Genomic DNA, 15091 nt, shown 5'->3' with positions numbered 1-15091 from the left:
CCTAATAGTTTTTGTTCTATTTGGGTTGTCACGACTTGTGATTTTACCTCAGGGGTCGCCATTGGTTGTGTTGCAGCAGTAGATTTGGTGGATGATGTGTTTGGGTTTATTGAGATGTCTGTTTTGATAGCCTTTGCTGCGTCTGCGTATGATATATTGTATGAAACTTTGATGTTGTGGATGTGTCTTTCTTGTTTCATGGTATTGCACCCTGCATATGCTGATAAATGTTGCTCCCCACATCTGCAGCATTTAACTTCATCCTTCTGTGTGCAGTGTTCGTATGAGTGAGAGCCGCCACAACGAACACATCTAGTAGCGCTACGACAGTTATTTGCCACATGACCAAGTCGTTGGCAGTTAAAGCAACGGATGATGGGTAGGATGAAAGGCTTGACTCTGAAGTTTTCATATCCTAGTTGGAAGGTTTCAGGGAGGGTGGGAGTGTTAAAAGTTAGGCAGACAGACAGACTTGTCTCCAATTTACCATCTTTTCTGCGCATTAGACGCTTGACTTCTAGGATACCTTTTTTTTTGCAATCTTCTAGAATTTCTTTGTCATCTAGTTCAGTGGGGATTCCAGTTATGACACCTTTACTCTGGGTTTCTGATTTTGCAAATTCGGTAGTTATAGTCCATTGATCAAGTTGGGACATGACTTTGAGTTTTTTGGCCTGGGCTGACATATGACATCTTCTGCTCCCTTCATTGTTTTTGGTGACGCTTTCACGAAGTTGCGACCCAGGATGTTCAAGGCTTTAGCAATTTTAATGGGGCTAACCTTAGCAAGTTTGATATCAGGGGAATTAATGATGACCAGTGTAGGTTGACTCTTGATGTTTGAGTTCTGAATGAGACGGTGTTTAGGTTGGGAGTTTTGTGGAGGGTCACTATCTGAATCACGGTAGACGTCACTTTATGTTATGTGCTGCCGTTTATGGCTTTTTGGTTGAGACTGTGTTTCATTTGGGCTTGACTCATTAATTTATCTAGGGTTGATCGTGATCTGTCATCATTCTCTTGAAGATTGTCATAAGGCAGTCTAAGATTAGATTGTGATAATTGATCCCATGAGGTGTCTGATTCCATCTCATCTTCCATCTTGGGGTGGAATCGGCCTAAAGCGGCCTAGAAAGGGGGAAAGCTTAAAGTTTAAAACCTCCTGATAATGAGATATTGCTTACCAGTTGAAGTAGCAACACGAGAATCTTGAAAAATAATCAAGTATGTCAAACGAAGGCAGTCACTGGCTGACAGAGATTCAAATTTTCGCGTACTCTCAAACATCCAATCCTACGTCCGGTCAAGGCAAAATCTTCGTGGGTCTCCGCATGCCTGGTCATTGATGAGCTGCATGCCTCTTAAACAAACACTTTATACAGGGGTGCACACAATGCAGGTTTTTGCTGGGTAAACTGGGGGGTACCACTCCTATGTAGCTACGTGGACTAACAAAAAACAGAAAGATTAGCCGATACATGTATACACAGCATGCGACCCTAAAAGAGCCAAGTTATTTTGGACTTCCTGAAGGAGGGGGATTCTACTGCCCCCTCCCCAGGGATCGGCTATCCCATGCTCCATTGTTTTAAACTTGCCATGTTTGTAGAAATGCTCGTTATCATAAGCACTGTGAAGTTTCAACTCAAACTGACAAATGGCTTTGTTTTTTTGGCCATTTGAAGTTCAAGGCCTCATTTGTGTCATTCTAAGTGCATTGAGCACATCAGTGGAAAAGTATATGTCTCTCGCTGGCCTGCCCCGGAAAAACAGGTGCCACATGAGAATGTGTACATTTCATTTTCAAATATTAGTATAAAAATTACGAACAAAAGTTACTAAAAAATTACTGAAGGCTCAGTGCCTGAAAAAAGCACTGTGAGGAGGGAAAAAATATCCAGGGTAGGAGGATTCCTACTCACCCCTGCCTCATATAGGATTGTAGCTCAGTCATTACAACCATAAACACTGCAATACGACACTAAAATGTGGTTGTGACCAGTGTCTCAAAGCCTCCAATTGATGGGGTGGGAGGGATTACCTCAGAAGTCATGTCATGAATTTTACTTTGCAAAGCTAGGCTCACATGGTTTTACTACAGCACTACCGTGTATACATGTACATGTGTGTACAGGTACATGTACATTGTACAATTCATTATTCCAGAAATTAGGGGTCCATTTTTTTTTGTCTCCCTGTTACATCTAATATGTGATTTTGTAAGTTCAGAACAAATTTCTTAATTTCCAAGAGTGATGAATTAATGCAAATTACTTGCCAAACAGATAGTAATAGTTTGAAATCAATTCCAGTGATATCTCCATGTCAAAGAACAAAGGTCAGATGTAACAGGGATACGAAAATGTCATACCTCAGGACGCCTAATTTCTGGAATTACCATACAGTTTCAGTGTTTGCCGAGGTTCAAATGAACATAACTCAAAAACCTTCAGAGTGCCCATTCTAAATCTTTGGGGAAATGTTGGTTACATCTTAAGCTACGTAACAGTTGAAAAATTCACACATTTTGAAAAAAATCAAGGTCAAAGGACATACATGTATATGACTGGTAAACAAGTGAGTGGGTTGCCCTCTGTTGAAACAAAGAGCATCTTCTGTTGGCAAGTGCAGTGGCGTCTGTCATAGGACCATTGTGACATAATGTCCTTTATCAGTGTTCTCGCCAGGTCATTTTAGTTTTGGGGGCTGTGATGCTAATATTTTTGGCTGTGATGCTTAAATCTGACAATGATGCTAAAAATCTGGCTTGTAAGATAAATGTTTTTTGCAGCAGATTTCTCCAGAAACTTGAGTGTAGCTAGAAGTTACAACCGTCATCCACGTACATGTTCATGTACCACAAAGACACACAGATATTGAAAAATTGCGCCAAAAACCAGGAACAAAAGTCACACCCACCACAACGGTGCATGTGTTTCGGCATAGTGTCATAAAAAGGGATGTCTGTGTCATGCTCAAGAGGCATCTCGGACAAACTTCACAGTGCAGAAAAGGAAACCATGTGCTGCTTGATATGAAAGAGACTGGTTCCCTTCTGCTTTGCTTTAATTTGTTGACCCCACAATACATGGCGAGAACACTATTTACACTTATGACCTGTGTATGATGCCATTTTGTGTCTAAAAGTCATGCATTGTTTACCCAGAAAATGTTGGTGCATCAAGCTTAAGGTGGCATGACAAGAGACACATCGGAGTTCAACGATTGATTGTTTTGTGTTAAAACACGCCTTTGTACTGGGACCAGAATGGCTTTTGATATAAAGATGCCACAGCTCTGCCTATAATGTATGGAAATCTGATCTGATGGCGTATAGAGTGCCCTCTGTAGACAGGCAGTAGACTGTCAGAGTGGAGAAGTTTATCTCTGAAGAAAATGTCTAAAGAGGTCTATGTCGTACATTGTTGTGCACCCTGCAAATCTTGGAATTCCAGCACCCCCTAGTTTTACTTGTCCCGGTTCTTGCATTTCTCAGGGTCCCTTATTTAGCTCAGCTATGCATTTAATATGGACATGTAGCAGAGACGCTAATTTTGTATTAAGTTATTCATGCTGTACTCTGGCGTGATCGCGTGTTCCTTCACTCCTTTATCCTTGTGTTTTCTCTGCTCAGTTTTGGCAAGTCGAAATTCCCCTCCATGTGGCTTCGTGGTTGGGCGTGGTAAGGTTCCCTGAAATGCTAATGTTCAGAAACCTCAGACTTTGTAACTGTCAATCATTCGCCGCACAGATGACCGGGTAAGTGCTTTCATGCACCCGGCTCTACACTTTGCACACGTGACTTCTTATTCTGTATGTTGTCTTTTTACACACGACACTTAGATTCTTGCACACGACTATAGCAGGAAGTCATGTGACCCTTTGAGATATTTTCAGCTGTTCCTGCAACGCTCATATCTTATTAATTCCTAAGCCTCTAGTATCCTATAAATAGAGCAGATCTTTTCCTAGCTCGTCGGTCAGGTGCAGCGGACCAAACCCTTATTGCGAGAGCGGAACCTAACGTAGTGCAGCCGTTGGACCCTTTCCGAGAGAAGTGCGATAGTAAACATTCTTATGGCGAAGAAATGTAACCATATGAATGGCCAGCTAGCTTAGCTTGGACCGATGCGAGAGCGGTATAAACTAGCCCAGGGTACTAGCGAGAGTTGTAGTGGCGCGTCACCGCTATGTCCGAACCGATTGCCGGGCGAGACACCCCCGTGTCCCTCGCCACCCATGTCTTGCTAACTAGCCCCAGTCCTCTCCGTCTCTATGCTGAGCCAATGGTACATATCATGGTACTTTATCATTGTGCTCATCACGTTGCGGTCTGAGCGGCAGTGCGGTTGGTACAGACCGGTGCTGGCCCCATCCAGCCCTTGCTAGTCACCGTGGTAGTCCGGGACAGCTCCCACCACGGCCTGGCTCGATGAGTGTAGCCTAGCTGTGCAATGCTACACACACGTACCGTACCCATTCCGTCCGACTTGCATTTCCAATGGTCCTGCTAAACCATATTTTAGTTACTCTCGTATACAACTTCGCCTCTCTATAACTTTGCCTTTTGTGCATTGTATTATGTTAAGCTACACCTTCTTCAAATCCATATTGAACTTTGATGAAGAGAAGTGAGAGCAATAAACCAACCATACAGTTGGACTGTCACCCAAACCCCTTGTTTCACGTCCACCCTTTAATAAATTGTTGACTCCAAATATCACATCCCGTAGACACCAATAAAGTCCATGCTACCATTGACTTGATATTTAGGGAACGCAACACTGGTGGCAGCGGTGGGATGTAAACTTATGTCAGTATATTGTAGTACATGTAATACTACTCGACCACACTTATTGCTCGAATTCAGCTTTGTTCATGCAAGTTGCAACACCAAGTAGCTTAAACGTGAGTCATATGCATGTGTACATGTACCAGTACACGAACACTATGTGACTGTGGTTACTCTGTATGCCCGAGTTACTATAGCAACCACTCCTTTGTGAACTCTCTGAACTACCATAGAACTTAGTGTACGTTCGGCCTGCACGACTAGTGACCATGCCAAAGAAATACAGAAAATCGCTGCGGGAGATGACCTTGACCTATCCCTTGAGTCAGTCACCCTGGCCGACCACACGGACCAGCTGGGAACTCGCAGGCAGCGACTTGACCAGGCAGAGAAGCGGGCTGCGTAAGCCGAGCAACGGGTTACGGCACTGCGCAGGTCAGTGCGCCCTCTACACCCCAGTCCCAGCCGGAGAAGTCACCGAATCTGCTGAGTGACTCCCCAGCGCAACCCAGTCTCACATCCACCGCCACACTTTCCCCTGTGAAAGACTCTGAGCCCCTTGAATCCTCAGTACCAGTTAATAAAATGGACAAATCCAATAAAAACTTTGAAGTCCCTTTACCCAGGCAGGGTGAAATCAATAGAACTGGGGCATGGGAAGGTTTCATTCGACCTTTCATGGCCCTCGCAAAGGCCTGTGAATGGTCAATGGAGGAGAAGAAATTTTGTCTCACAAGCAGCCTCAAAGGCAAGGCTGCCGAGTTCGTTTTTTTACAACTCGACTCCTCCATTGTCAATGACTTTGATAAACTCCTTTCAGCGTTGGAAAGCCGATTGGCAGAAAGGCGAACCCAGAATGCATGGCTCACTCTACTTGAAGCCAAGAAACTGTCCCCAAAAGACAGTCTGACTGAATATGTGGTGGACATCTGCCACCTTGTCATGCGAGGATACCCCACAGCCGATGCTGACGCGAGAGAGAGTATTGCCCCACGACATCTCTTAAAGGGGCTCCCCGACCAACAAACCACCACTGCGATCGGCATGGCAAACCCCCAAATGCTGGAGTAGGCCAGAACAGCCGTTGAAAATTACACCAGTCTGCGTGAAAATGTCTCCACCAGGAAAACTCCCCTTTGCGTTCACGCTGTTCAACCTGCCGAAAAGCATGAGGAAGCGGCTTCAGCCACTGAGACGACGGCAAAGCAGGAGTTCGTCACGCAGAAGCAGATGAAGCAGTTTTCTGACAAACTCGACCACCGATTTAATGGCATAGTCAAGTTGATCAAAAGAAATGGGTCTGGCCAAAAGCTGGATCCAAACCTACCGACAGAAACCATGTATTTATTTATTTTTTTTTTTGTAAAGGGCCAAAATATAACTTCATTGCTTAACTCAAAAAATATGACCATTGTGATAAAATACGTGAGCTATAAGTAAAGTAGTTGAGTTCATTAAATTTTGTTCAAGCAATGTCCCATTTTTGGGCGCCATTTTGAACTAAAATTTGCTCTTCAACGTGAATAAAAATTATAGACTCGCATTTACACTGAATTATTTATCTTTATTTATCTCTCAAATACATGTAAAACTATAATCTCAAGCAAACATTGCTTGAAAATGGTTACATCATCTGATAAATTAAAGTTCATTTTTTGCATCATGAAAGTTGGCCAGTATTGTGACCTTACACAAATCTGACTCCACTTGCTTCAAGTGTGGTGAACCAGGCCACTTGGCTAACTAGTGCCCTGAGCTGGCAGCCAAGGAGGCTGTCGCCATTTAGCCAAAGTCGGAAAACTAACTGGGACCGTGCCGTCCAGCCTTGTAATGGTCCCACCCTCTGAACACATAATAAGAATGGCCCGAAAGCCATTCCGTGGCATATCAGCATTTTTACAGGTGCAAATCAACGGTGCAGAGACCGAACTCTTAGTCGACACAGGAGCAGCAGTGACTGTAGTTTCATCAGAACTTTTCAACAGAATTCCTGACGAAAAGCGACCTGATCTTCAGCCCCCTCGCGAGCCCTTGAAACTGCAGACTGTGAACAATGAACATATTGCCATCCAAGGCATGGCCACAATCGACTTGGCCATTGAACAGCAACCTTTCCAGTGGGACGCTTATGTTGCTCCCATTGGAGACGAAGGAATTCTCGGCTATGATTTCCTCTATTTCTATGACTGCGTGTTAGAAGCACGATGCTTCATACGAATTGCCGGTAACTGGTTCAAGTGGGCGATCAAGGGCACTCCTCCATGTGCCATGAAGATCGCACTGAAAGAGACCATCGTCATTCCCGCATGCAGTGAGTGGATAGCGGAAGGTGTCACTGACGATCAAAAACTTGGCATGAACTTTGCAGTTGTAGAGCCGGCACCAAGCGAAAGTCGAACGCAATGTCTCGTGGTCAGCAGTTCCCTTGTTGACCCCAGCCGCAAGGATATCGACATACCTGTCAGACTCATGAACACGTCACCCGAGACCGTTGAGCCCCAAGCGGGCATGGCACTTGGATACCTGCATGAGATTGATGAGATGCATGTAGAACTCATAGCTGAGCATGAGAACAACCATGGAGGAGGATTACGCTTTCCGCATGATGGGTGCGTGTAGAGTCCATGCACACCAGCCTACACTCGCAGTCCATTCACACGTCTCTGTCGCTCCTGACTCTCCTGCATCTTTTAGTCAGTGGTCAGAAGATCTTAATTCTCTGTATGACCAGAGCTGCGAGAATTTGCCCCCCAGCAGCAGAAGACATTGCGCGAACTGTTATCCAAACACAAGAACAGCTTTGCCAAGTCCCCGGAGGACTTGGGCAGAACATCAGTAGTGCAACACGCTATTGACACCGGCGATGCTCGCCCCATACGCTTTTGACACTTTAAAGGCCGCATTGACCTGTAATGAAATAATATCTTATCCCAACAACGATGGACCTTCAACACCGATGCCTCTGATACGGGCATCGGGGCAACTCTCTCACAACATCAGTGGTGTGACCAGACGGAACGAGAAGAAGAAAGACTGATAGCATATGCTAGTCCATCCCTGACAAAAACACAACGGCGATACTGTACTACCAGAAGAGAACTACTCGTTATTGTGACTTTTGTTCAGTACTTCAGGCACTATTTGCTTGGAAGACAGTTCCTGATCAGGACTGATCACAGTGCTCTGAGGTGGATAATGTTCTTCAGGGACTCAGTGGACCAAATGGCCCGATGGCTGGAGATCATAGCCCAGTTTGACTTTAAGATTGAATATCCTGTGGGGAAGAAGCACAGCAATGCAGATGCCCTCTCTAGGGTGCCGTGTGACCACGACGATTGCCCGTTCTATGACGGGACATCCATCCTCACTGACCTGCTGTGTGGTGGTTGTGTCGCAAAAAGTAAGTTGTGGTCCGATTTTCATAAAGTCGACGACGTGATCTCCCACCAGCCAGAAAAGTGTACACTACTTCTGCTGATCATGAGTACCCTGACTCGTACCCCACACGAGTCACCATCGAATGACGTCACCCCCAAATCAGCCACACTCGTGTCCCTTGTGACAGTCTTCATGCTGATGACAACAGTGGTAACACTCCTACTCAGCTGTGTTCGTAACCTAGGTGAAAGTATTTGACGCTAGTGCAATATGTTCACCGGCGACTGCAAGGAAAGAGTTCTTGACAGCCGTTTTGTAAACACGGCTTCAACTGGAGAAACTCCCTTGCAAGTTAATATGCCCACCATCATTCGGGTTGTACGGCCTTCGAACCAAACTAAACCTGCAACTGAATCCTCTGATCCACATGGCAAAGAGTTGAGCTGTAACGTGCCCTGCATCCTCAGCACGGCTGCCAATGCCGGTTTAAGTGCCGGGCAGCTACTTGCAGAACAATAATTAATCCAACTGGACAGCAAGACGACCAAGATGACGAGGTCACGAGCGCTCGTGCCCCTTTGAGCTCCCCTGTCGGTCCCCACGCCGGAAGGGCTACATCTTGGGTCGGCGGCTTCACCACGGAGGACATTGCTGCACTTCAAAGAGCAGATCCGGACCTCAGTTTCATCATTGACTTGATAACACAATCCTCCCAGAGGCCGAACAGAGACAGAATTTCGCGTGAAAGTCCAGCCACAAGCACTATGAATTTCAGCACCATGAATTTGCAGTTAATTTGCAGTTTCACTGTGAAATTGTTTTTTCACTGCAACTTCATGGCATTCACATGGTGAAAACACCGTGAAAATAATCCCGGTTGTGACCCCTTGCCGACACCTTGAGGTCAAGTGAAAACACCGTGAAAATGCAGTGAGCCCATCTAGGGGGCCTTCCTCATTAACTTTGCAGTGGGGCTAACCCTTTAAATGCTTTACGGGCCCATTATCTGAATCCTTCATAAAAAGTACCATTACCTGTCTTCTTACTGTGGTGGTGACCGGTGTAAATGTACACTGAACACCCCAATCACAATGTTCGCATCCTTGCAATGTACATGTAATCCCAGCCAGGTTGTTTATACACTACTTCATGGCCTGTAGCTGAATGAGAACATTGTAGGGACTTCAGCAAAACGACTCCCCACAAATTATGTCACCTCACAGAAACATTTACTTCAATTTTCTGGCATATTTGTGATTTATATTTAATTTGCTTGTATAGAGTTATACTCATGAATATTCTGGAAATTCATAATTCCCATGGCCATTTATGATTACTCATCGACAATAAAACAACAGTCAGCACTGAGTGCACGCTGTTATGCATGGTGTTGGACCAGAAAACACTAGTGCCAAAAAAGAATGTTGAAATTTGGGGGAAGATGCGGACCAGTGAAAATGCTTGCGGACTAGTAAAAAGCCATCACTGCTGGTCCGGCTGGCAAGTGAGAAAAATGTTGCGGGCAAACCCTGTCCATGCACGATGCTGGATTGGACAATGATGTACACGCCGTTGCTATCCTCGCTCGCTCTGATGCTACATTGTCGGCTTTGTTATTCCACCACTTTGTATACAGTTTCACAGTCTTTTGGCAATTCCATAATTCGGTGTGGTAACTTCACCGGTCAATGTTCCTTTTGCCCACAAAAGTTGGAAATATTCATATGTTTTCTGGTATGTGGTCAAGGGGGGTTGTTGTGACATCTAACACCAAGTTTCGTCGAATTTTATGAATCGTGACACATTTTAGGGCTGGAAAAAAAACAAAAACTTGTGTCCTTCCTACATGGTTCTACATAAGCAAAATGTGCTTATCAACTTTTCAGCTGCATCCGGCAAATTTGAGCCATCATACGTGTATCCATCTTTTCTCACAGCTCAAAAAAGGAAAAATCAATCCTGTCTTTTCTAGGAAAGATAGGATCCTGTCTTCACAAAACAACTGCTTTACGTTCACAACATGTGGAAAGAAAGTTTTGTGGTTTTCACAAGTTCCCTTTGCATTTCGCTATCACGCACGCACGCAATATTGCTTCATGCAAGGTTTCCGCTGGTTCCCGCTGCGCCGTGCTACTGCGAGAAAGGTGTGATGGCAATGCGGCAACCAGTCCATGCATTAAAATAGCATTGTGCAATTCACTGTACACACACACAGAACTCTACGTGGCTGCATGTAGAAAAATGATGTCGCAGGAAGTACAAGTTATGTGTACTTCCCAGAACTTGATTAGTTGGATATATAAAAATGTACATATTTTTTGTGTTCACAAATTTAATTTGAGGTTACATATATGTTGCTTGATCGGCCTGAGGTGCAACACGACACGACCTCACTAAAGGTTTCATTGGTGTCCGTGGGAGAGGACGTTAAACTGGCATTGGATGAAATTTCAGGCTATTCATGATGAGAAAGACAGCAATAGGTGGAAAGGCTTGCGGTAGCACCATGCAAAGGAATATATATAAACTGGGAAGGAATATAAGTAAACTGGCATTGTTAGAAAATTATACCAGCCAACATCTACTCAGGTCATTTGCAAGAGTATGAGCCGTATGCACGACTGTCGACCGTGCAATGAACAGTCGCGCTGCGCGCTAGCTACGTGTTTACATGTAGCACATAAGCCTCGTACATTAAGCAGGCAATCACAACTGTTCAGGCTGTGGAATTATACCGTGAACTTGAAAGTGCTGCGCCGGTGATTGAAAACACGAGTCATTAAATGTGAGGAAAGTTTAGAAAATGTGGCAGTGTTCCTCAAATGACCACTGCCGGTTGGGCCATTGATTTTGGAGAATGCAGTGGCTCAATGAATTTTTTAGTGGCCCCGTGCCAGCAGAGCATCATTAAGATTGAGCGCGCATGAGGCATGAGTGTCAAGGGCTGACGCGACAGTGGATCTTGCTAGAGTACGGTCCCGTCGAATTCGTGATGAGCCCCTGTTTAGGTCTTTAGTTTACACTCCAGACCTAAACGGGTATGAACTAGCCAATGGTACTAGCGAGAGTTGTCCGAACCGATTGCTGGGCGAGACACCCCCGTGTCCCTCGCCACCCTTGTCTTGCTAACTAGTCCCCGTCTCTACGCTGAGCCAATGGTACATGTACATAGTGCGGTGACTTTGGCAGTTAATTTCACTATACCGTACGACCGCTGTACCGAACATTTAGCCTGGACCCCATTGCGTGCGTTACAGCGGTGTTCCACTGTATGTGATTTATTGACAAAAACCAGCAGGAAATCACTTGATGTAAAAACTAGTTGACCAATTTTAAAATTGAAAACTCTACAGGTGGCCATCTTGGAAAAACGTAAAATATGAATGATATCAAGCTTTTATTGGTGAAGGTCACAGTTTATGGAGGTAAATATTCAGTGAACTTTGTGAGCAATTGATATTAAGAAGCATTATTCATTTTTCTCAGATATGTTTCTGGTTAGTGGAGAATGGCTTCGCTGTGCTGATTGTGGCCTGTGATACATTTCAAGCTGGTGCCGTCGAACAACTGCGCACCCACACTAGACACCTGAATGCGCTTCATCCAGCAGAGAAACATGGAGGGCGCTCTCTGGTCCAGCTGTATGAGAAAGGTTATGGAAAGGATGCAGCTGGTATTGCCATGGAAGCCATTAAGTATGGTACGCGATTTCTCATTGGCTGAAAAAATATGGTACTTCATTTTTGATTGAACATGAAGCGATGTGACTGCGTTTACAGATGATGTCATATTATTGGGCGGTGTATTAGTTTACAAAGCTTACTTACTTTTTTCATTTTTTCTAATTATTGATGGAGAATGACATACCTGTACTGAGTCTCTTTTAAGATTGGCTTTGGAAATTCAAATGAGCAGGCCTACACTGCCCTCTATCGATCATGCACAGACCCATTAGAGTGAGTCATGGTGTAACAGGGTAAATAATTTTTGTTTGCTCACAGCTCGGGATTGTCACTTTGACATTGTGTTGATTAAAACAGCTGGGTGGATGCAAGACAATGAGCCACTCGTGAGAGCTCTATCCAAGGTGAGCCATCCTCTATATTGTCAAGGTTTCCTATCAAGCTACATTAATACAACTAAAGAGAGGCTGCACTGGCAAATCTTGGCTTTTGAATTGGTATGTACCAAAGAGAGACTGCCTTGGCTCCTTGGATTGGTATGAACCAAAGAGAGGCTGCACTGGCAAGCCTTGGCTCCTTGAATTGGTTTGTAACAAAGTAAGGCTGCACAAGCAAGCCATTACAATAAACAATCTATTTAGTTACAACATTAAAGAGAATGTAAAGCCCAGCTGTGATTTCAGTGTAGCAAAGGAATCCTTTGTTAATAGTTTTCATATTTACCTTTCTTCTCCTCAAACAGCTCATCAAGATCAACCAGCCAGATCTCGTTCTGTTTGTGGGAGAGGCCTTGGTTGTAACGAAGTAGTGGACCAATTGACTAAGTTCAGCCTCGCAGCTGACGACTCAGACATGAACCAGCCCCAACCGATTGATGACATTGTGATCACCAAATTTGACACCATCAACAATAAGGTAGGTAGCTGTGAGCTACGACATTGTTACAGAGCAGAGGGACTGGGTACCTGACTGATGCTGTCGGGAACCAGACTCCAATTATGAGATCATCTACCAACAGTGCAGATCTCTTAAATTTCATGACGTGTTTGCTGCAAATTTGTTGTCCATGAAACCCGAAACTTTAGAGATCAAATTTGTTGTCCATGAAACCTGAAACTTTAGAGATCAAAGATGTTTTGCCTAGGCCCCCCCCCCCCGCCATAAGAAATTGCACCCTCTAAGCTGTAAACAGACCATTGCATGGAAAGGTATTGTGCGACTTACATCACCTTTTTCTGAAATGAGTCACATATTTTGTGATGGTCATCCCTTCGCTTCTCCCTGCAGGTTGGTGCCGCTATCTCAATGACCTACACCACTGGTCAGCCCACGGTATTTGTTGGTACCGGTCAGACATAAGCTGAACGTCAAGGCTGTGGTCAAGGCTCTACTGAAAAACTAAGATGTGCGGAGCGACGGTGATTCAACATTGTTACAATAGCAATGAAATGGAATTGTGATCATCCATTACAACAAGAATGTAATATGTTAATTTTGATTTGTCAGGAGAATGACAGGCAACTTACTAATGATTTGTCACAGAACTATGTTTCATTTAAAACTTTGTTGAATCTTGACCTAAAACTGCCAAACGTTTTGGACATTTCAAACAATAACAATTAACAATTTTGCTTTCTGCAGTGGAAAAGGCCATCGTTTTTGTAATTTCAAAACCTGACCCACTTTGTTCAGTCTGTCTGCATTTTTTGCTTGGAATTTCAACAAATAAAAAATAAAATGCTTGGAAGATTTGAGCTATCAAGAGTGGACTTCAGACACTATCGTTTGCCAATTTCTCTCTGAAATTAAAGCCAAAACACAGGCATAGTCAGTATTCAGATTGAAGACACAAAGACAAAAGAGTTTGTTTAATACCAACTCAAGGAATACTGTTTGATCATGATGGCTCTTGAGTATAGGATGCTGAGATCTGTTCAGAGAAAAGTGGGAAATTTCAGTGTTACATTTAAAACATTCACTTATATTACAAATCACTAATTTATCAGAAGAAATATAAATCTGTGTTTTAAAAAAAATTAGACTTGATCGTTGCATTCTGAATTCTCTCTGGATGTTCAGTTTATTCTTTCCGTCATGCAATTTTGGAAAATCCTCAACTTGATGAGCGTCGACAAAGGTGATATTGTTACATTTGAGTTGTTATCTTGCTGGTAATTTCTTTTCTCTGTCCTCCTAAAGTTTGTGAGTTTGATGTAACTTTCTTCACACTCATATTTGTTCTTTCCCTTGTGAGTCATTGAAGGGTGAGGGTTGTTCAGAAGGAAGCCAAAGGCATTGTTAAATGGTTGACATGTAAAAACTGAGGTTTGGTTTGCCCTGGAGCATTGGAGGGTGCTATGACGAGGGTATTGAAAATGTGGTGGAGATAATATGATGTTGTTGATATCAAGTGTTTCTCATATCTAAACATTTAATATGTCATGACCAGAATAGAGATTGATTTGACTCGATCAGTATTAATTGACTTCTGAATAATGCTAAGATAGTTTAAGTTGAATTGCAAATTTTTTTATTTTTCAGGTCGAGTCTGAGCGGCCTGTTCTTGACGCGTGTTTCTTTTCTCGCATTCAAATGGCGGGAACACGACTTAAGAACACTGTTTCCAGAACAGGATCATGCACCACCTCCTTGTCAGGGTTTTGCAGGAACACACAGGAAAACTCGTGAGATTTTGATTTTTGAACAGCCGTGAAAAATATCGAGATGGCTCACAAAACCAGAGACAATGGGAAATTTTACAAAATTAACAATAATCATTTTCCATAGCAAAGAAATGAATATTCCTTTTTAAATAGAAAAGAATTCACTGGCAGCTTTCCAAATGCTGAGTTCGGGTAGCTTGTTCTCAGATGTTCGGAAACAGCTCGATTTGATGTTTGTGGGTCGGCGGTTCGAATGCTTGGAACGCACAACCGGTTATCGCTACTAGTAACTTGCATGCAACATGGCGGCGTCCTTGTAGATTCTTCGAGAGCTAATGTTTAAGCTAACTTCTGTTCCATTCAAAAAATCATATCTGTCGTTGAAAATTATTGATGTTTATTGTGCAAAACTTTCCATTGTCTCCAGTTTTGTAAGCCATCTCGACAGTTTTGCAGCTTTTCAAAAATCAAATCTCACAAGTTTTCCAGCGTGTTCGTGTAAAACCCTAACAAGGAGGTGGTGTGTGAACTTGTTCCGAGAACAGTGTTCTTGTGTCATGTTTCGGCTGTTCGAG

The 15091-nt window shown here is 43.7% G+C and overlaps 1 protein-coding gene across 1 annotated transcript; it reads left to right on the top strand.

The window, feature by feature from the left end:
* Positions 1-297: 297 nt before the first annotated feature.
* LOC110989468 (signal recognition particle receptor subunit alpha homolog) lies at positions 298-14668 on the top strand. Its single transcript, XM_087137502.1, has 5 exons — positions 298-379; positions 11657-11870; positions 12172-12257; positions 12596-12768; positions 13141-14668. The coding sequence occupies exons 2-4, from the start codon at positions 11852-11854 to the stop codon at positions 12659-12661; spliced, it is 171 nt and encodes a 56-aa protein (XP_086993628.1). The 5' UTR covers positions 298-379; positions 11657-11851; the 3' UTR covers positions 12662-12768; positions 13141-14668.
* The last annotated feature ends 423 nt before the right edge of the window (positions 14669-15091 follow it).

The sequence above is a fragment of the Acanthaster planci genome, linkage group LG05, assembly GCF_054643075.1.
Source record: "Acanthaster planci isolate LZ-2023a linkage group LG05, COTS_SCS, whole genome shotgun sequence".
Taxonomy (NCBI): Eukaryota; Metazoa; Echinodermata; class Asteroidea; order Valvatida; family Acanthasteridae; genus Acanthaster; species Acanthaster planci.
Note: the sequence above shows the minus strand (reverse complement) of the source record. Positions and strands in the feature narration are given on the sequence as shown.

Bases quoted from the DNA above. Each gene is read 5' to 3' on its own strand.
- LOC110989468 (XM_087137502.1), top strand. The intron at 12,258-12,595 runs GTGAGCCATCCT...CTCCTCAAACAG, and splicing joins TCGTGAGAGCTCTATCCAAG to CTCATCAAGATCAACCAGCC.